The 23,247-nt window shown below is 39.3% G+C and overlaps 1 protein-coding gene across 1 annotated transcript in view; it reads left to right on the top strand.

Moving 5' to 3' along the window:
• Nucleotides 1-21,568, top strand: part of LOC139752750 (glutamate receptor ionotropic, delta-1-like) — a 143,692-nt gene extending 122,124 nt beyond the window's left edge. Inside the window, 2 exon segments of the mRNA XM_071668633.1 lie at nucleotides 19,948-20,110; nucleotides 21,372-21,568. Coding sequence (XP_071524734.1) covers nucleotides 19,948-20,110; nucleotides 21,372-21,527 — 319 coding nt within the window. The 3' untranslated portion in view covers nucleotides 21,528-21,568.
• Nucleotides 21,569-23,247: the final 1,679 nt, after the last annotated feature.

Here is a 23,247-nt window from a genome sequence, read left to right as displayed (position 1 = left end):
AGTTTGGTACAGTTTGTGAAAGAATAAAGCTGTTAGTAAATGTGAATAAGGGGAAGGTTACAAGGTTTAGTGGAGGTAAGGAAAAAGTAAATTGGGAGGTAATTTTGAATGGAGTAAAACTGGAGGAAGTGAAGTGTTTTAGATATCTGCGAGTGGCGTTGGCAGCGGATGGAACCATCGAAGTTGCAGTGAATCATATGGTGGGGGAGGGGATGAAAGTTCTGAGAGCGTTGAAAAATCTGTGAAAAACAAGAACGTTATCTTGAAAAGCAATAATAGGGTAGTGCGGAAAGGGTGGATGTGTTGAAAATGAGATGTTTGAGGACAGTATGTGTTGTGAGGTGGTTTGATCGAGTGAGTAATGAAGGGTAAAAGAGATGTGTGGTATGAAAAAGAGTGTGGTTGAGAGAGCAGAAGAGGGTGTTTTATAATGGTTTGGCCACATGGAGAGAATGATTGAGGAAAGATTGAAAAAAACGATATATCTGTCAAATGTTGAGGGACGAGGAGAAGTATGAGACCAAATTAGAAAAGGAAGGCTTGAGAGAAAAACAATTTGAGTTATCGGGGCCTTAAGTTGCAGGAGGATGAAATACGTCTGTTTCCTTGCGCTACCTCGCTAACGCGGAAGACAGCGACAAAGCAAAAAAATAATTAATATGTATATGTATATATATGTATATATATATATATATATATATATATATATATATATATATATATATATATATATATATATATATATATATATATATATATATATATATATATATAAAGAACGGCCCAACCCTCCCACATACAAATGTATATACATACACGTCCACACACGAAAATGTACATAACTATATATCTCAAAGTATACATACATATACATATATAAATATATATATATATATATATATATATATATATATATATATATATATATATATATATATATATATATATATATATATATATATATATATATATATATATATATATATATATATATATATATATATATATATACACACATACATACCCATCTACACAAATGTACATAATTCATAATGTCTGCCTTTATTCATTTCCATCGCCACCCCGCCACACATAAAATAACAACCCCCTCCCCATGCATATGCGCGATGTAACGCTAGGAAAAGACAACAAAGGCCCATTCGTTCACACTGAGTCTCTACCTGTCATGTAATAATGCACTGAAACCACAGTTCCCTTTCCACATCCAGGCCCCACAGAACTTTCCATGGTTTACCCCACATGTTTCACATGCCCTGGTTCAATCCATTGACAGCATGTCGACCCCGGTATACCACATCGTTCCAGTTCACTCTATTCCTTGCACGCCTTTAACCCTCCTGCATGTTCAGGCCCCGATCACTCAAAATCTTTTTCACTCCATCTTTCAACCTCCAATTTGGTCTCACACTTCTCGTTCTCTCCACCTCTGACAAATATATCGTCTTGGTCAATCTTTCCTCACTCATTCTCTCCATGTGACCAAACCATTTCAAAAAACACTCTTCTGCTCTATCAACCACACTCTTTTTATTACCACACGTCTCTCTTACCCTATTATCACTTACTCGATCAAACCACCTCACACAACATATTGTCCTCAAATATCTCATTTCCAGCACATCCACCTTCCTGCGCACAAATCTATCCATAGCCCACGCCTCGCAACCATACAACATTGTTAGAACCAAACATACCAATTTTTGCTTTCCGAGATAATGTTCTCGACTTCCACACATTCTTCAAGGCTCCCAAAATTTTCGTCCCCTCCCCCACCCTATGATTCACTTCCGCTTCCATGGTTCTATCCGCTACCAAATCCACTCCCAGATATCTAAAACACTTTACTTCCTCCAGTTCTTCTACATTCAAACTTACCTCCTACTTGACTTGACCCTCAACCCTACTGTACCTTGCTCTTATTCACATTTACTCTCAACTTTCTTCTTTCACAAACTCTACCAAACTCAGTCACCAGCTTCTGCAGTTTCTCACATGAATCAGCCACCAGCGCTGTGTCATCAGCGAACAACAACTGACTCACTTCCCAAGCTCTCTCATCCGGAACACACTGCATACTTGCCCCTTTTTGCAGAACTCTTGCATTCACATCCCTAACAACCCAATCCATAAACAAATTATACAACCATGGAAACATCACACACCCCTGCCGCAAACCTATATTCACTGAGAACCAATAAGTTTCCTCTCTTCCTACACGCACACATGCCCTACATCCTCGATAAAAACTATTCACTCCTTCTAACAACTTGCTTCCCAGCCATATATTCTTAATATATATATATATATATATATATATATATATATATATATATATATATATATATATATATATATATATATATATATATATATATATATATATATATATATCACCACTACTTGTTATCACCTCCCCATTTGCGCCCTTCACTGAAGTTCCCATTTGCTCCCTTGTCTTACGCACTTTATTTACCTCCTTCCAGAAGATCTTTTTATTCTCCCTAAAATTTAATGATACTCTCTCACCCCAACTCTCATTTGCCCTTTTTTTCACCTCTTGCACCTTTCTCTTGACCTCCTGTCTCTTTCCTTTGTACGTCTCCCATAGGGTGTGTTGGTCGAGGTGGCGTGCAAAGTGAGAGGGTTCGGGAAAATGATTTGGTAAACAGAGAAGAGGTAGCAAAAGCTTTGCGGAAGATGAAAGCCGGCAAGGCAGCAGGTTTGGATGGTATTGCAGTGGAATTTATTAAAAAAGGGGGTGACTGTATTGTTGACTTGTTGGTAAGGTTATTTAATGTATGTATGACTCATGGTGAGGTGCCTGAGGATTGGCGGAATGCGTGCATAGTGCCATTGTACAAAGGCAAAGGGGACAAGAGTGAGTGCTCAAATTACAGAGGTATAAGTTTGTTGAGTATTCCTGGCAAATTGTATGGGAGGGTATTGATTGAGAGGGTGAAGGCATGTACAGAGCATCAGATTGGGGAAGAGCAGTGTGGTTTCAGAAGTGGTAGAGGATGTGTGGATCAGGTGTTTGCTTTGAAGAATGTATGTGAGAAATACTTAGAAAAGCAAATGGATTTGTATGTAGCATTTATGGATCTGGAGAAGGCATATGATAGAGTTGATAGAGATGCTCTGTGGAAGGTATTAAGAATATATGGTGTGGGAGGCAAGTTGTTAGAAGCAGTGAAAAGTTTTTATCGAGGATGTAAGGCATGTGTACGTGTAGGAAGAGAGGAAAGTGATTGGTTCTCAGTGAATGTAGGTTTGCGGCAGGGGTGTGTGATGTCTCCATGGTTGTTTAATTTGTTTATGGATGGGGATGTTAGGGAGGTGAATGCAAGAGTTTTGGAAAGAGGGGCAAGGATGAAGTCTGTTGGGGATGAGAGAGCTTGGGAAGTGAGTCAGTTGTTGTTCGCTGATGATACAGCGCTGGTGGCTGATTCATGTGAGAAACTGCAGAAGTTGGTGACTGAGTTTGGTAAAGTGTGTGAAAGAAGAAAGTTAAGAGTAAATGTGAATAAGAGCAAGAACAATGGAAGTAAGGGGAGTGGGGGAGGAATGGGATGTATTTAGGGAATCAGTGATGGATTGCGCAAAAGATGCTTGTGGCATGAGAAGAGTGGGAGGTGGGTTGATTAGAAAGGGTAGTGAGTGGTGGGATGAAGAAGTAAGATTATTAGTGAAAGAGAAGAGAGAGGCATTTGGACGATTTTTGCAGGGAAAAAATGCTATTGAGTGGGAGAGTTATAAAAGAAAGAGACAGGAGGTCAAGAGAAAGGTGCAAGAGGTGAAAAAGAGGGCAAATGAGAGTTGGGGTGAGAGAGTATCATTAGATTTTAGGGAGAATAATAAGATGTTCTGGAAGGAGGTAAATAAAGTGCGTAAGACAAGGGAGCAAATGGGAACTTCAGTGAAAGGCGCAAATGGGGAGGTGATAACAAGTAGTGGTGATGTAGAAGGAGATGGAGTGAGTATTTTGAAGGTTTGTTGAATGTGTTTGATGATAGAGTGGCAGATATAGTGTGTTTTGGTGGAGGTGGTGTGCAAAGTGAGAGGGTTAGGGAAAATGATTTGGTAAACAGAGAAGAGGTAGTAAAAGCTTTGCGGACGATGAAAGCCGGAAGGCAGCAGGTTTGGATGGTATTGCAGTGGAATTTATTAAAAAAGGGGGTGACTGTATTATTCACTGGTTGGTAAGGTTATTTAATGTATGTATGACTCATGGTGAGGTGCCTGAGGATTGGCGGAATGCGTGCATAGTGCCATTGTACAAAGGCAAAGGGGATAAGACTGAGTGCTCAAATTACAGATGTATATGTTTGTTGAGTATTCCTGGTAAATCATATGGGAGGGTATTGATTGAGAGGGTGAAGGCATGTACTGAGAATCAGATTGGGGAAGAGCAGTGTGGTTTCAGAAGTGGTAGAGGATGTGTGGATCAGGTGTTTGCTTTGAAGAATGTATGTGAGAAATACTTAGAAAAGCAAATGGATTTGTATGTAGCATTTATGGATCTGGAGAAGGCATATGATAGAGTTGATAGAGATGCTCTGTGGAAGGTATTAAGAATATATGGTGTGTGAGGCACGTTGTTAGAAGCAGTGAAAAGTTTTTATCGAGGATGTAAGGCATGTGTACGTGTAGGAAGAGAAGAAAGTGGTTCTCATGGTTCTCAGTGAATGTAGGTTTGCGGCAGGGGTGTGTGATGTCTCCATGGTTGTTTAATTTGTTTATGGATGGGGTTGTTTGGGAGGTGAATGCAAGAGTTTTGGAAAGAGGGGCAAGTATGAAGTCTGTTGTGGATGAGAGAGCTTGGGAAGTGAGTCAGTTGTTGTTCGCTGATGATACAGCGCTGGTGGCTGATTCATGTGAGAAACTGCAGAAGCTGGTGACTGAGTTTGGTAAAGTGTGTGAAAGAAGAAAGTTAAGAGTAAATGTGAATAAGAGCAAGGTTATTAGGTACAGTAGGGTTGAGGGTCAAGTCAATTGGGAGGTAAGTTTGAATGGAGAAAAACTGGAGGAAGTAAAGTGTTTTAGATATCTGGGAGTGGATCTGGCAGCGGATGGAACCATGGAAGCGGAAGTGGATCATAGGGTGGGGGAGGGGGCGAAAATCTGGGAGCCTTGAAGAATGTGTGGAAGTCGAGAACATTATCTCGGAAAGCAAAAATGGGTATGTTTGAAGGAATAGTGGTTCCAACAATGTTGTATGGTTGCGAGGCGTGGGCTATGGATAGAGTTGTGCGCAGGAGGATGGATTTCCTGGAAATGAGATGTTTGAGGACAATGTGTGGTGTGAGGTAGTTTGATCGAGTAAGTAACGTAAGGGTAAGAGAGATGTGTGGAAATAAAAAGAGCGTGGTTGAGAGAGCAGAAGAGGGTGTTTTTAAATGGTTTGTTCACATGGAGAGAATGAGTGAGGAAAGATTGACCAAGAGGATATATGTGTCGGAGGTGAAGGGAACGAGGAGAAGTGGGAGACCAAATTGGAGGTGGAAAGATGGAGTGAAAAAGATTTTGTGTGATCGGGGCCTGAACATGCAGGAGGGTGAAAGGCGGGCAAGGAACTGAGTGAATTGGATCGATGTGGTATACCGGGGTTGACGTGCTGTCAGTGGATTGAATCAGGGCATGTGAAGCATCTGGGGTAAACCATGGAAAGCTGTGTAGGTATGTATATTTGCGTGTGTGGACGTATGTATATACATGTGTATGGGGGTGGGTTGGGCCATTTCTTTCGTCTGTTTCCTTGCGCTACCTCGCAAACGCGGGAGACAGCGACAAAGCAAAAAAAAAAAAAAATATATATATATATATATATATATATATATATATATATTTTTTTTTTTTTTTTTTCATACTATTCGCTATTTCCCGCGATAGCGAGGTAGCGTTAAGAACAGAGGACTGGGCCTTTGAAGGAATATCCTCACCTGGACCTCTCCTCTGTTCCTTGTTTTGGAAAAAAAAAAAAACGAGAGGGGAGGATTTCCAGCCCCCCGCTCCCTTCCCTTTTAGTCGCCTTCTACGACACGCAGGGAATACGTGGGAAGTATTCTTTCTCCCCTGTCCCCAGGGAATAGACAGTGACAAAGCAAAAAAAAAAAAAAAGAAATATATATATATATATATATATATATATATTCTTTTCTTTTAAACTATTTGCCAATTCCCGCATTAGCGAGGTAGCATTAAGAACAGAGGACTGGGCCTTTTTTGGAATATCCTCACCTGGCCCCCTCTGTTCCTTCTTTTGGAAAATTAAAAAAAAAAAAAAAAAAAAAAAAAAAAAAAAAAAAAAAAACGAGAGGGGAGGATTTCCAGCCCCCCGCTCCCTCCCCTTTTAGTCGCCTTCTACGACACGCAGGGAATACGTGGGAAGTATTCTTAATCCCCTATCCCCTATATATATATATATATATATATATATATATATATATATATATATATATATATATATATATATATATATTTGTATGAGTCCACGGGGAAAATAAAACACGAAAAGTTCCCATATGCACTTTCGTGTAATAATGACATCATCAGGGGAGACACAAGAAAGAAATATAACAGCCAGTTGGTAAACATGTTTACCAAATGGCGTCCTAGCTTATATATATATATATATATATATATATATATATATATATATATATATATATATATATATTTTTTTTTTTTTTCTTTTAAACTATTCGCCATTTCCCGCGTTAGCGAGGTAGCATTAAGAACAGAGGATTGGGCCTTTGAGGGAATACCCTCACCTGGCCCAATTCTCTGTTCCTTCTTTTGGAAAATTAAAAAAAAAAAAAAAAAAACGAGAGGGGAGGATTTCCAGCCCCCCGCTCCGTCCCCTTTTAGTCGCCTTCTACGACACGCAGGGAATACGTGGGAAGTATTCTTAATCCCCTATCCCCAGGGATAATATATATATATATATATATATATATATATATATATATATATATATATATATATATATATATATATATATATATATATATATATATATATATATATATATATATATATATATATATATATATATATATATATATATATATATATACATATATGTATGACTCATGGTGAGGTGTCTGAGGATTGGCAGAATGCGTGCATAGTGCCATTGTACAAAGGCAAAGGGGATAAGAGTGAGTGCTCAAATTACAGAGGTATAAGTTTGTTGAGTATTCTTGGTAAATTATTTGGGAGGGTATTGATTGAGAGGGTGAAGGCATGTACAGAGCATCAGACTGGGGAAGAGCAGTGTGGTTTCAGAAGTGGTAGAGGATGTGTGGATGAGGTGTTTGCTTTGAAGAATGTATGTCAGAAATACTTAGAGAAGCAAATGGATTTGTATGTAGCATTTATGAATCTGGTGAAGGCATATGATAGAGTTGATAGAGATGCTTTGTGGAAGGTATTAAGAATATATGGTATGGAGGCAAGTTGTTAGAAGCAGTGAAAAGTTTTTATCGAGGATGTAAGGCATGTGTACGTGTAGGAAGAGAGGAAAGTGATTGGTTCTCAGTGAATGTACGTTTGCGGCAGGGGTGTGTGAGGTCTCCATGGTTGTTTAATTTTTTTATGGATGGGGTTGTTAGGGAGATGAATGGAAGAGTTTTGGAAAGAGGTGCAAGTATGAAGTCTGTTGTTGATGAGAGAGCTTGGGAAGTGAGTCAGTTGTTGTTCGCTGATGATACAGCGCTTGTGGCTGATTCATGTGAGAAACTGCAGAAGCTGGTGACTGAGTTTGGTAAAGTGTATGAAAGAAGAAAGTTAAGAGTAAATGTGAATAAGAGCAAGGTTATTAGGTACAGTAGGGTTGAGGGTCAAGTCAATTGGGAGGTAAGTTTAAATGGAAAAAAACTGGAGGAAGTAAAGTGTTTTAGATGGAACCATGGAAGCGGAAGTGGATCATAGGGTGGGGGAGGGGGCGAAAATCCTGGGAGTCTTGAAGAATGTGTGGAAGTCAAGAACATTATCTCGGAAAGCAAAAATGGGTATGTTTGAAGGAATAGTGGTTCCAACAATGTTGTATTGTTGCGAGGCGTGGGATATGGATGGAGTTGTGCGCAGGAGGATGGATGTGCTGGAAATGAGATGTTTGAGGACAATGTGTGGTGTGAGGTGGTTTGATCGAGTAAGTAACGTAAGGGTAAGAGAGATGTGTGGAAATAAAAAGAGCGTGGTTGAGAGAGCAAAAGAGGGTGTTTTGAAATGGTTTGGGCACATGGAGAGAATGAGTGAGGAAAGATTGACCAAGAGTATATGTGTGTCGGAGGTGGAGGGAACGAGGAGAAGTGGGAGACCAAATTGGAGGTGAAAACATGGAGTGAAAAAGATTTCGTGTGATCGGGGCCTGAACATGCAGGAGGGTGAAAGGAGGGCAAGTAACAGAGTGAATTAGATCGATGTGGTATACCGGGGTGTACGTGCTGTCAGTGGATTGAATCAGGGCATGTGAAGCGTGTGGGTAAACCATGGAAAGCTGTGTAGGTATGTATATTTGCGTGTGTGGACGTATGTATATACATGTGTATGGGGGTAGGTTGGGCCATTTCCTTCGTCTGTTTGTTTGCGCTACCTCGCAAACGCGGGAGACAGCGACATTGCAAAAGAAAAAAAAAAAAAAAAATATATATATATATATATATATATATATATATATATATATATATATATATATATATATATATATATATATATATATATATATATATATATATATATATATATATATATATATATATATATATATATATATATATATATATATATATATATATATATATATATATATATATATATATAAATATTTGATAACATTATCTTCTGTTTGACATATTTCCATCATTTCAAATTCGAATTCACAAATTGTGTTTGATGTAACAGAAAGAGTCAGGTTCAATACTAGGTTCCAAGTAAAGAAAGTAGGGAATGATTTGACTGAGAAAAATATCAAGTTATTCCCTCATCTGCACACTGAAATTTATGTGCTGTAAACCCTTAACACCAAAATGAGTATAATATCATTCAGAGGCAAGCAGGGCACAGTTGATTTTTGCTATATGAGAGCATTTCAAGTTTGCTAAACAACTGGAAAGATATTTATGTTATTGAATGAAAATAACTGGATTCTATTTGTTCACATTTCGTCATGTGATGTACCTGGTACATAAAAGTATCTCACTTGTTTCACCACTTCAACCATATTCTATCCATAGTTATTAAAAAAAGTCAGTTTATTCCAGACACTTCTATACTGTAACATGATAAGTTAGGAAAGCTTCATGCCTTGCTATTCAAGGCAGACTCCAATGTAAAACAATTCTAAAGGACCTTTAAAAATCCTGACAAATCAGCCATCAACCAATGTATGCAAGCTCCAGGCTTAGATAATTAGATGTCATTTCACATACGACATACCTACTGCTACTTCTGTAAAAATACTAACGACCAACTAGCATTCAATCCAAATCTAGAAATTAACATCAATACCAATGAAATGGTTGGAGGTATGACTCAACATCTGGAGCTCACTTTATGTAATGTCTCATCTTTATCAAAGCTAATTCTTTCCACTGATTCATCAAGTTAAGATATGTGACAAATATTTCTGACATGGTTCTACTAACTGCCTCGCTCTATATCAATAATAATACCCTCTTCATAAAATAACCCTAGACTTCTGCCAATAGCTTCTTAATTTTCAAATTATTCAAGAATAACCAAACCAGTGCAGAACACAAGACACTTTCCACAAAGAAGTATTCGAATACTCTCAACAGCTACATATATATATATATATATATATATATATATATATATATATATATATATATATATATATATATATATATATATATATATATTATTTTTCTTATATTATACTTTGTTGCTGTCTCCCTCTTTAGCGAGGTAGCGCAATTAAACAGAAGAAAGAATGGCGCAACCCTCCCATATACACATGAATATACAATGACGTCCAACCACGTACATGTATATACCTATACATTTCAACGCTCAACATTCTCTCTTCTTTTCTGCAAACCCCTACAAAACTTCACCTTCGCCTCCACAAGATAATGATCAGATATCCCTCCAGTTGCACCTTCTAGCACATTAATATCCAAAAGTCTCTCTTTCGCATGCATATCAATAAACACGTAGCCCAATAACGCTCTCTGGCCATTTCTCCTACTTACATACGTATACTTATGTATATCTCTCTTTTTAAACCAGGTATTCCAATCACCAGTCCTTTTTCAGCATATAAATCTACAGCTTCTTCACCATTTCCATTTACAACACTGAACACCCCATATACACTAATTGTTCCCTCAACTGCCACATTACTCACCTTTACATTCAAATCACCCATCACTATAACCCGGTCTCGTGCATCAAAACCACTAACACACTCACTAAGCTGCTCCCAAAGCACTTGCCTCTCATGATATATATATATATATATATATATATACATATATATATATATATATATATATATATATATATATATATATATATATATATATATATATATATATATATATATATATATATATATATATATATTATCCCTAGGGATAGGGGAGAAACAATACTTTAAAAGCATCCCTCATGTGTCGTAGAAGGTGACTGAAGGAGACGGTAGCTTGGGACTGGAAACCCTCCCCTCCTTGTGTTTTAACTTTCTAACAGGGGAAACAGAAGAAGGAGTGACGCGGAAAGTGCTCATCCTCCTCGAAGGCTCAAAATGGGGTGTCTAAATGTGTGTGGATGTAACCAAGATGAGAGAAAAAGGAGAGCTAGGTAGTTTGTTTGAGGAAAGGAGTTTTGGTTCTGAGTTAAACGAAGCTCAAGGGTAAAAGGGAAGGGTGCTTTGGGAATGTCTAGGAGTAAAGTCATGGGTTAGTGAGAGGACAAGAGCAAGGGAAGGAGTAGCATTATTCCTGAAACAGGAGTGGTGAGAGTATATGATAGAGTGTGAGAAAGTAAGCTCTGGATTGATAAAGGTAAAAGTGAAAGTGGATGGAGAGAGATGGGTAGAGATTGGTGCATATGCCCCTGCGCATGAGAAAAAAGATCATGAGAGGTAAGTGTTTTGGAAGATGCTATGTGAGTTTGCTGGTAGCTTTGATGCATGAGACCGGGTTATAGTGATGGGTGATTTGAATGCAAAGGTGAGTAATGAGGCAGTTGAGGGAATAATTGGTGTACATGAGGTTTTCAGTGTTGTAAATGGAAATGGTGAAGAGCTAGGAGATTCATGTGGTGAAAAAGGACTGATGATTGGGAACACCTGGTTTAAAAAGAGAGATATACATAAGTATACGTATATAAGTAGGACAGATTGACAGAGAGCGTTATTGGATTACGTGTTAATTGATAGGCGCGAGAAAGAGAGATTCTTAGATATTAATGTGCTGAGAGGTGCAACTGGAGGGATGTCGTATCATTATATTGTAGAGGAGAAGGTGAAGATTTGTAGAGGTTTTCAGAAAAGAAGAGAGAATATTGGGCTGAAGAGAGTGGTGAGAGTAAGTGAGCTTTGGAAGAAGAATTGTGTGAGGAAGTACCAGGAGAGACTGAGTACAGAATGGAAAAAGGTGAAAACAAACGAGGCAAGGGGAGTGGGGGAGGAATGGCAAGTATTTAGGGAAGCAGTGATGGCATGTACAAAAGATGCTTGTGGCATGAGAAGCGTGGGATGTGGGCAGATTAGAAAGGGTAGTGAGTGGTGGGATGAAGAAGTGATATCATTAGTGAAAGAGAAGAGAGAGGCATTTGGAAGATTTTTCCTATGAAATAATGCAAATGACTGGGAGATGTAAAAAAGAAAGAGGCAGGAGGTCAAGAGAAAGGTGCTAGAGGTGAAAAAGAGGGCAAATGAGAGTTGGGATGAGAGAGTATCATTAAATTTTAGGGAGAAAAAAGAATGTTTTAGAAGGAGGTAAATAAAGTGCGTAAGACAAGGAAAAAAATAAGACCTTCAGTGAAGAGGGCCAATGGGGAGGTAATAACAAGTAGTGGTGATGTGAGAAGGAGATGGAGTGAGTATTTTCAAGGTTTGCTGAATATGGTTCATGTTAGAGTGGCATATGTAGGTGTTTTAGTCGAGGTGGTGTGCTAAGTGAGAGGGTTAGGGAGAATAATTTGGTAAACAGAGAAGAGGTAGTAAAAGCTTTGCGGAAGATGAAAGCCGGCAAGGCAACGGGCTTGCATGGTATTGCAGTGGAATTTGTTTAAAAAGGGGGTGACTGTATTGTTGATTGGTTGGTAAGGTTATTTGATGTATGTATGTATGGCTCATGGCGAGGTGCCTGAGGATTGACGGAATGCTTGAATAGTGCCATTGTACAAAGGAAAAGGGGATAAAAGTGAGAGCTCAAATTACAGAGGTATAAGTTTGTTGAGTATTCCTGGGAAATTATATGAGAGGATATTGTTTGACAGGATGAGGACTGGGGAAGAGCAGTGTGGTTTCAAAAGTGGTAGAGAATGTGTGGATCAGGTGTTTGCTTTGAAGAATGTATGTGAGAAATGCTTACGAAAGCAAATTGATTTGTATATAGCATTTATGCATCTGGAGAAGGCATATGATAGAATTGATAGAGATGCTCTGTGGAAAGTATTAAGAATATATGGTGTGGGAGGCTAGTTGTTAGAAGCAGTGAAATGTTTTTATCGAGTATGTAAGGCATGTGTACGTGTAGGAAGAGAGGAAAGTGATTGGTTGTCAGTGAATGTTGGTGTGCGGCAGGGGTGTGTGATGTCTCCATGGTTGTTTAATTTGTATGTGGATGGGGTTGTTACAGACGTGAATGCAAGAGTTTTGGAAAGAGGGGCAAGTATGCAGTCTGTTGTCGATGAGAGAGCTTCGTAAGTGAGTCAGTTGTTGTTCGCTGATGATACAGCGCTGATGGCTGATTCATGTGAGAAACTGTAGAAGCTGCTGACTGAGTTTGGTAAAGTGTGTGAAAGAAGAAAGCTGAAAGTAAATGTGAACAAGAACAAGGTTATTAGGTACATTAGTGTTGAGGGTCAAGTCAATTCGGAGGTAAATTTGAATGGAGAAAAACTGAGGAAAGTGAAGTGTTTTAGATATCTGGGAGTGGATTTGTGAACGGATGGAACCATGAAGCGAAGTGAATCACAGAGGAGTGAGGAGGCGAAAGTTCTTGGAGGGTTGGAAAATATGTGGAAGTCGAGAACATTATCTTAGAAAGCAAAAGTTGGTATGTTTTAAGGTATAGTGGCTCTAACAATTTTATATAGTTATGAGGCGTGGGCTATAGATCGAGTTCTGCGGAGGAGGGTGGATGTGCTGCAAATGAGATGTTTGAGGACAATATGTGGCGTGAGGTGGTTTGATCGAGTAAGTAATAATAGGGTAAGAGAGATGTGTGGTAATAAAAAGATTGTGGTTGAGAAAGCAGAAAAGGGTGGTTTGAAATGGTATGGTCACATGGAGAGAATCAATGAGGATAGATTGACAAAGAGGATACATGTATCAGAAGTGGAGGGAACGAGAGAAGTGGAAGACTAAATTGGAGGTGATAGATGGAGTGAGAAAGATTTTGAATGATCGGGGCGTGAACATGCAGGAGGGTAGAAGGCATCGAAGGAATAGAGTGAATTGAAACGAAGTGGTATACCCGGGTCGACGTGCTGTCAGTGGATTGAACCAGGGCATGTGAAGCGTCTTGGGTAAACCATGGAAACTTCTGTGGGGCTTGAATATGGAAAGGGAGCTGTGGCTTCGGTGCAATATACATAACAGCTAGAGACTGAGTATGAACGAATTTGGCCTGAGTTGTCTTTTCCTAGCGCTACCTACCGCACTTGCAGGGGGTGGGGCTTGTTATTTCATGTGTGGCGGGGTGGCAACGGGAATGAATAAAGGCAGAGATTATGAATTATGTACATGTGTATAAATGTATATGTCTGTCTGTGTATACGTAGAGATGTATAGATATGTATATTTCCATGTGTAGACTTGTATGCATATACATGTGTAAAGGAGTGGGTTAGGCCATTTTTTCCCTATCCCTGGGGATAGGGAAAAAAGAACACTTCCCACGCATTCCTCACGTGTCGTACAAGGCGAATACAGGGGACGGGAGCGGGGGCTAGTAACCCTCCCTCCTTGAATTTTAATATTCTCATAACGGAAACAGAAGGAGTCACGCTGGGAGTGCTCTTTCTCCTCGAAGGCTCAGATAGGGGTGTCTAAATGTGTGTGGATGTAACCAAGATGAGAAAAAAGGAGAGATGGGTAGTATGTTTGAGGAAAGGAACCTGGATGTTTTGACTCTAAGTGAAACGAAGCTCAAGGGTAAAGGGGAAGAGTGGTCTGGAATGTCTTGGGAGTAAAGTCAGTGGTTAGTGAGAGTACGGAAGCAAGGGAAGGAGTAGCAACTATCCTAAAACAGGAGTTTTGGGAGTATGTGATAGAGTGTAAGAAAGTAAAATCTAGATTGATATGGGTAAAACTGAAAGTATGGAGAGAGATGGGTGATTACTGGTGCATATGCACCTGGGCATGAGAAGAAAGATCATGGGAGGCAAGTGTTTTGTGAGCAGCTGAGTAAGTGTGTTAGTAGTTTTGATTCACGAGTCCAGGTTATAGTGATGGGTGATTTGAATGCAAAGGTGAGTAATGTGGACATTGAGGGAATAATTGGTGTACATGGGGTGTTCAGTGTTGTAAATAGAAACGATGAAAAGCGTTTAGATTTATGTGCTTAAAAAGGACTGGTGATTGGGAATACCTGGTTTAAAAAGAGAGATATACATAAGTGTACTTATGTAAGTAGGAGAGATGACCAGAGAGCGATATTGGATTACAGGTTAATTGATTTTCGCGCGAAAGAAAGACTTTTGGATATTAATGTGCTGAGAGGTGCAACTGGAGGGATATATGATCATTATCTTGTGGAGGCAAAGGTGAAGATATGTAGAAGTTTTCAGAAAAGAAGAAAAAAATGTTGTGGTGAAGAGATTGGTGAGAGTAAGTGAGCATGGAATGGAGACTTGTGTGATAAATTTCCAGGAGGGATCAAGTGCTGAATTGAAAAATTGAGAGCAAATGCCATAAGGGGAGTGGGAAAGGAAAGGGATATATTTAGGGATCTAATGATTGCTTGCAAAATAGATATCTGTGGCTTAAGAAAGGTGGCAAGTGGGCAGATTAGAGAGGGTAGTGAGATCTTGGGATAAAAAGGTAATATTGTTAGTCAAAGAGAAAAGAGAGACAATTGGACAGTTTTTGCAGGGAAATAGAGCAAATGACTGGGAGATGTATAAAAGAAAGAGGCAATAGGTCAAGACAACGGTGCAAGAGGTGAAAAAGAGCGCAATAAGGGTTGGGGTGAGAGAGTATCATTAAATTCTATGGAAAATAAAAAGAAGTTTTGGAAAAATGTAAATAAAGTGCGTAAAAAGAGAGAACAAAAGAGAAGATCGGCAAAGAGGGCAAATGGGAAGGAAATAACAATTAGTGGTGAAGGGAGAGGGAGATGGAGTGAGTCTTTTTAAGGTTTGTTGAAAGTGTTTGATGATAGAGTAGCAGATATAAAGTTTTTTGGTCAATATGGTGTGCGAGGTGAGAGGGTCCGGGAAAACGATTTGCCAACAGAGAAGTGGGAGTGAAGACTTTGCGGAAACTGAAAGCCGGCAAGGCGGCTGCTTTGGATGATATTGTTGTGGAATTTATCAAAAAAGGGAATGACTGTGCGCTTGGAAAAGACAAGAAAGGCCCCACTGGTTCACACTCAGTGTCTAGCTGTCACGTATAATGCACTGAAACCACAGCTCCCTTTCCACATCCAGGACCCACAGAACTTTCCAAGGTTTACCCCAGACGCTCCACACGCGCTGGTTCAATCCATTGACAGCACGTCGACCCCGGTATAAAACATCGTTCCAATCTACTCTGTTCCTTGCACTCCTTTCACCCTCTTGTAGGTTCAGGCCACAATCACTCAAAATCTCTTTCACTCCATCTTTCCACCTCCAATTTGGTCTCCCACTTCTCGTTCCCTCCACCTCTGACATATGTATCCTCTTGATGATCCTTTCCTCATTCATTCTCTCCATGTGACCAAACCATTTCAAAACACCCTCTTCTGCTCCCTAAAACCACACTCTTTTTATTACTACACATCCCTCTTACCCTATAATTAGTTACTCGATCAAACCACCTCACACTACATATTGTCCTCAAACATCTCATCTCCAGCACATCCACCCTTCTCCTCACAACTCTATATATAGCCCACGCCTCGTAACCATCTAACATTGTGGGAACCACTATTCCTTCAAACAAACACATTTTTGCTTTCAGAGATAATGTTCCCGACTTCCACACATTCTTCAACGTTCCCAGAACTTTCGCCCCCTCCCCCACCCTATGATTCAATTCCGCTTCCATATTCCATCCGCTGCCAAACTCATTTCCTGATATCTAAAACACTTCATTTCCTCGAGTTTTCTCTATTCAAACTTACCTCTCAATTGACTTGTCTCTCAACCCTACTTTACCTAATAACCTTGCTCTAATTCACATTTACTCTCAGGTTTCTTCTTTCACACACTTTACCAAACTCAGGCAGCAGCTTCTGCAGTTTCTCACACGAATCACCCACCAGCGCTATATCATAAGCGAACAACAACTGACTTACTTCCCAAGCTCTCATACACAACAGACTGCATACTTGCATCTCATTCCAAAACTCTTCCATTTATCTCCCTAACAACACCATCCATAAACAAATTAAACAACCATGGAGACATCACACACCCCTGCCGTAAACCTGTATTCACTGAGAACCAATCAATTTCCTCTCTTCCTACACGTACACATTCCTTACATCCTCGATAAAAACTTTTCGCTGCTTCTAACAGCATGCCTCCCAAAATATATATTCTTAATACCTTCCAAAGAGCATCCCTATCAACTCTGTTAAATGAGTTCTCTAGATCCAAAAATGTTATATATAAATCCATTTGCCTTTCTAAGTGTTTCTCACATAAATTCTTCAAAGCAAACACCTGATCCACACATCTGTAACACTTCTGAAACCACACTGCTCTTCCCCAATCTGATGCTCGTTACATGCCTTCACCCACTCAATCAATACCCTCCCAGTAATACTCAACAAACTTATACCTCTGTAATTTGAGTACTCACTTTTATCACCTTTGCCTTTTCACAATGGCGCTATGCAAGCATTCTCCTAATCATTAGACTTCTCAGCTTGAGTCATACATAAATCAAATAACCTTACCTACCAGTCAAGAACACATTTACTCCTGTTTTTGATAATATATATATATATATATATATATATATATATATATATATATATATATATATATATGTATATTTTTTTTTATTGATTTTGCTTTATCGCTGTCTCCCGCATTAGCGAGGTAGCGCAAGGAAACAGACGAAAGAATGGCCCAACCCACCCACATACACATGTATATACATACACGTCCACACACGCAAATGTACATACCGATACATATCAATTTGCACATATATATACACACAAAGACATATACATATATACACATGTACATAATTCATACTGTCTGCCTTTATTTATTCCCACCGCCACCTCGCCACACATGGAATAACAACCTCCTCCCCCCTCATGTGTGCGAGGTAGCGCTAAGAAAGACAACAAAGGCCCCATTCTTTCACACTCAGTCTATAGCTGTCATGTAATAATGTACCGAAACCACAGCTCCCTTTCCACATCCAGGTCCCACAGAACTTTCCATGGTGTACCCAAGACGCTTCACATGCCCTGGTTCAATCCATTGACAGCACGTCGACCCCGGTATACCACATCGTTCCAGTTCACTCTATTCCTTGCACGCCTTTCACCCTCTTGCATGTTCAGGCCTCAATCACTCAAAATCTTTTTCACTCCACCTTTCCACCTCCAATTTGGTTTCCCACTTCTCCTCGCTCCCTCCACCTCTGACACATATATCCTCTTTTTCAATCTTTCCTCACTCATTCTCTCCATGTGAACAAACCATTTCAAAACACCCTCTTCTGCTCTCTCAACCACACTCTTTTAGGTACAGTAGGGTTGAGGGCCAAGTCAATTGGGAGGTAAGTTTGAATGGAGAAAAACTGGAGGAAGTAAAGTGTTTTAGATATCTGGGAGTGGATCTGGCAGCGGATGGAACCATGGAAGCGGAAGTGGATCATAGGGTTGGGAGGGGGCGAAAATCGTGGGAGCCTTGAAGAATGTGTGGAAGTCGAGAACATTATCTCGGAAAGCAAAAATGGGTATGTTTGAAGGAATAGTGGTTCCAACAATGTTGTATGGTTGCGAGGCGTGGGCTATGGATAGACTTGTGCGCAGAAGGATGGATGTGCTGGAAAGGAGATGTTTGAGGACAATGTGTGGCGTTAGGTGGTTTGATCGAGTAAGTAACGTAAGGGTAAGAGAAATGTGTGGAAATAAAAAGAGCGTGGTTGAGAGAGCAGAAGAGGGTGTTTTGAAATGGTTTGGTCACATGGAGAGAATGAGTGAGGAAAGATTGACCAAGAGGATATATGTGTCGGAGGTGGAGGGAACGAGGAGAAGTGGGAGACCAAATTGGAGGTGGAAAGATGGAGTGAAAAAGATTTTGTGTGATCGGGGCCTGAACATGCAGGAGGGTGAAAGGAGGGCAAGGGATAGAGTGAATTGGATCGATGTGGTATACCGGGGTTGACGTGCTGTCAGTGGATTGAATTAGGGCATGTGAAGCGTCTGGGGTAAACCATGGAAAGCTGTGTAGGTATGTATATTTGCGTGTGTGGACGTATGTATATACATGTGTATGGGGGTGGGTTGGGCCATTTCTTTCGTCTGTTTCCTTGCGCTACCTCGCAAACGCGGGAGACAGCGACAAAGCAAAAAAAAAAAAAAAAATATATATATATATATATATATATATATATATATATATATATATATATATATATATATATATATATATATATATATATATATATATACGTAGAGGAAGACAAAGAGAGAGAGAGAGAGAGAGAGAGAGAGAGAGAGAGAGAGAGAGAGAGAGAGAGAGAGAGAGAGAGAGAGAGAGAGAGAGAGAGAGAGAGAGAGAGAGAGAGAGAGAGAGAGAGAGAGAGAGAGAGAGAGAGAGAGAGAGAGAGAGAGAGAGAGAGAGAGAGAGAGAGAGAAGGTTGTCAATGATCGTGGTACCTCATAAAAGAAATTACAACAAAATACTCCTGCAACTTCGTACCTCATCGTTCACAAAAGAAGAGAACCTCATTCCCTTTCATGATATAGTGAATAGTCTTCTACCAACTATATTCTGATGCTTACTCCCCAACGCACGTGTTTGCTATTAAGCTAGATCGACATATATCACCTAACGAAACACGAGGGCTTTTCCTTCTCAACCTCCTCCATCTTCTGCCCATCTGTTTAGTCTTTACCGCCATAGGTGAGCAATGTAGCACCTAGGTCGACCCCTTAATTGTATATCTCTTTTCCTAGCTTTCTCTTCCTGCCTACACTCTATAGAAGTCTTCAAGCTGCCCCTCTCAATTACTTGAACTCCCTCAAAAAACAAAAAATCAAAATTCCATCTAGTCAACGGTAAGTAGAGATTTTCATGGCTTTATATTCAGCCGACACTAGAAGGTAGCATGTACGTATGTCTGATGGAAGGAGGTCCATATATAATTCATCTTTTGACATTAGTACGTATCCTTTTTTTGTAATATTCCTGATTTCGTCTGCATCTACGCAAAACAGATTTACAACAGATACGATGCTGCAGGAGTGTATGCCTGTGAAGCAATTGACATTATGAAAACTAAGGTACTGATATACTGATATCTATCAGCATTGTATATCTGCTTCGCAGGAGGGGTGCACCATTTCACCCACGGTTTTGTCAGCTGAGGTCTAGGTTGGAGGATGCGGGACTCATAGCCTACTGGAAGAAGGATGTGGTGGACAGGCATGCATGGAAGAGTAGGCTTGCGGCAGTAGAGGACCCTCAGACGGATCAGGGTCTCACCCCACCGGTACACATCCTTACCATTCCTCGTATCTTTGCATTAGTTTCTGAAATAATAACCCAAATGATAGCTGAAATCTTTAATTCAGTCACTGTGGACATCATAGGAAACCATCGTCATAGCATGAGAATGAAAAAGAAAACTTGCCTAACAATATCCTCTCTTTACGTTGAGAGAAAGACTTCAGTGCTGACGAAATCACAATCACAACAGATGATCACAGTGAAACCTGCAAAAGAGTTTGAGAAATGAGAGATGAGACTGAAAACTGCGCTTTGGTTCATAGCCATCCTGTCTTCGTGACATCATAAAATAATTCCAAAGTTCACTGAGTTGTGTAATTCTTAAATATATCTCCCTCTCCATCTCCTCCATTGATATTTTTGTTTCTTAGTGGGGGCTTCCATGGAGAACAATATTTTGATTATTTGTCTCTATAAAGCGCTTCAATGCCTTTGGTAGTAGTCTTATTCGTAATCAAAGATTTGTACCGAGCTACTTTTCATATCTACAATACGTCAGTAAAAGAAGCAAATGAATTATTTACTATAGGAGTGAAGAGTGGACATTGCAGAGGTGGTGCTTCTGTTGTCTCAACCAAATTGTTTGAAAACTTTCTTCAGATTATTGTATATCTCATGAAGTGTTCGGCTACTTTGGTTATGTTGCATACCTTATGCAGTGTAAAACTGTTCATCTTGTGCTTTTCAGTAACAGTTATCCATTTCCTATTCTCTTTAAGACGTTCATTTTTGTCATAACGATATTTCCCAATCATTTTCATTCTTCTTTGATGTATTATCACTTAAGTATGCTTCTCAAAATACGCTTGAACTGTTGGTTTTTCATTTAGATGTACTTCTCAACTCAGTTTAATTTGCATCTAGCATCAAAAATCATTATCGCTGATCGATCCATCTGTTTCACTTAGCTAAACAATATGAACAAATCAACTTCAAGTCATACACTCAAGCTTAAGGATTAAAACATCACAGACATATTTTCTTATCAAGTGGCTCGTCCTTTACCCCAGGCCGATAATTTTCAATGCTCTAAGTCCTTTGTATCAAGTAGATATTATCATCTCATACTTAAGATCTTTACTCTAATCTAATCTAATCACAGTTTTCCGTGTGTGCGAGTTAATACGTTTTTGTGAATACACATTTGTACATTATCTTCATTCATTCAAACAAATGTTCACTGACCATCTAATATAAATTTTCCTGGGTTAAACCAATAAGAAATACCATATAATCTTCTCCAGAACGAGACTGGGCAGTTGGTGTTGGGAATGGATCACGTGCAAGGGGCGTTCTACCTGCTACTGCTCGGGTCCGGCATCTCCTTCCTCACACTGCTAGGGGAGAGGCTCTCCTACTACCGTGCCACGACACATAATCGTCTCTCAAAAAGACGCTAGAGTCTAGCCCGAAGAAGTACATAAAAGTACACACACACACACACACACACACACACACACACACACACACACACACACATATATATATATATATATATATATATATATATATATATATATATATATATATATATATATATATATATATATATATATATATATATATATATATATACATATATATATATATATATATATATATATATATATATATATATATATATATATATATATATATATATATATATATATATATATATATATATATTTATATATACATATATATATACATGTATATATATATATATATATATATATATATATATATATATATATATATATATATATATATATATATATATATATATATATATATATATAAATTGATGAAAACTACTATTGACGTTTGTGTAAATAAATCATATATTTCCCTTTTCCATAGCCAGAGGTTGAACCATTATGTGACATTCATTTTTCATTTCATTCCAAGCTAGAAGTTTCAGTTTTCTAAATTATTTCTTACATTTTTCATATGTATATATATATATGTGTGTGTGTATGTGTGTGTGCATATGTGCGTATGTATATATATATATATATATATATATATATATACATATATTTTTTTTTTTATACTTTGTCGCTGTCTCCCGCGTTTGCGAGGTAGCGCAAGGAAACAGACGAAAGAAATGGCCCAACCCCCCCCCCCATACACATGTATTTACATACGTCCACACACGCAAATATACATACCTACACAGCTTTCCATGGTTTACCCCAGACGCTTCACATGCCCTGATTCAATCCACCGACAGCACGTCAGCCCCGGCATACCACATCGCTCCAATTCACTCCATTCCTTGCCCTCCCCTCACCCTCCTGCATGTTCAGGCCCCGATCACACAAAATCTCTTTCACTCCATCCTTCCACCTTCCACTTGGTCTCCCTCTTCTCCTTGTTCCCCCCACCTCCGACACACACATCCTCTTGGTCAATCTTTCCCCACTCATCCTCTCCATGCGCCCAAACCACTTCAAAACACCCTCTTCTGCTCTCTCAACCACGCTCCCCCCCATTTCCACACATCTCTCTTACCCTTACGTCACTCACTCGATCAAACCACCCCACACCACACGCTGTCCCCAAACACCTCACCTCCAGCACATATATATATATATATATATATATATATATATATATATATATTATCCCTGGGGATAGGGGTGAAAGAATACTTCCTACGCGTTCCTCGCGTGTCGTAGAAGGCGACTAGAGGGGACGGGAGCGGGGGGCCAGAAATCCTCCCCTCCTTGTATTTTTAACTTTCTAAAATGGGAAACAGAAGAAGGAGTCGCGCGGGGAGTGCTCATCCTCCTCGAAGGCTCAGACTGGGGTGTCTAAATGTATGTGGCTGTAACCAAGATGTGAAAAAAGGAGAGATAGGTAGTATGTTTGAGGAAAGGAACCTGGATGTTCTGGCTCTGAGTGAAACGATTCTCAAGGGTAAAGGGGAAGAGTGGCTTGGGAATGTCTTGGGAGTAAAGTCAGGGGTTAGTGAAAGGACAAGAGCAACGGAAGGAGTAGCAGTACTCCTGATACAGGAGTTGTGGGAGTATGTGATAGAATGTAAGAAAGTAAATTCTCGATTAATATGGGTAAAACTGAAAGTTGATGGAGAGAGATGGGTGATTATTGGTGCATATGCACCTGGGCATGAGA

Source organism: Panulirus ornatus, chromosome 2, assembly GCF_036320965.1.
Source record: "Panulirus ornatus isolate Po-2019 chromosome 2, ASM3632096v1, whole genome shotgun sequence".
NCBI lineage: Eukaryota > Metazoa > Arthropoda > Malacostraca > Decapoda > Palinuridae > Panulirus > Panulirus ornatus.
The sequence above is the reverse complement of the archived record's forward strand: the minus strand, read 5'-3'. Positions and strand labels throughout refer to the sequence as shown.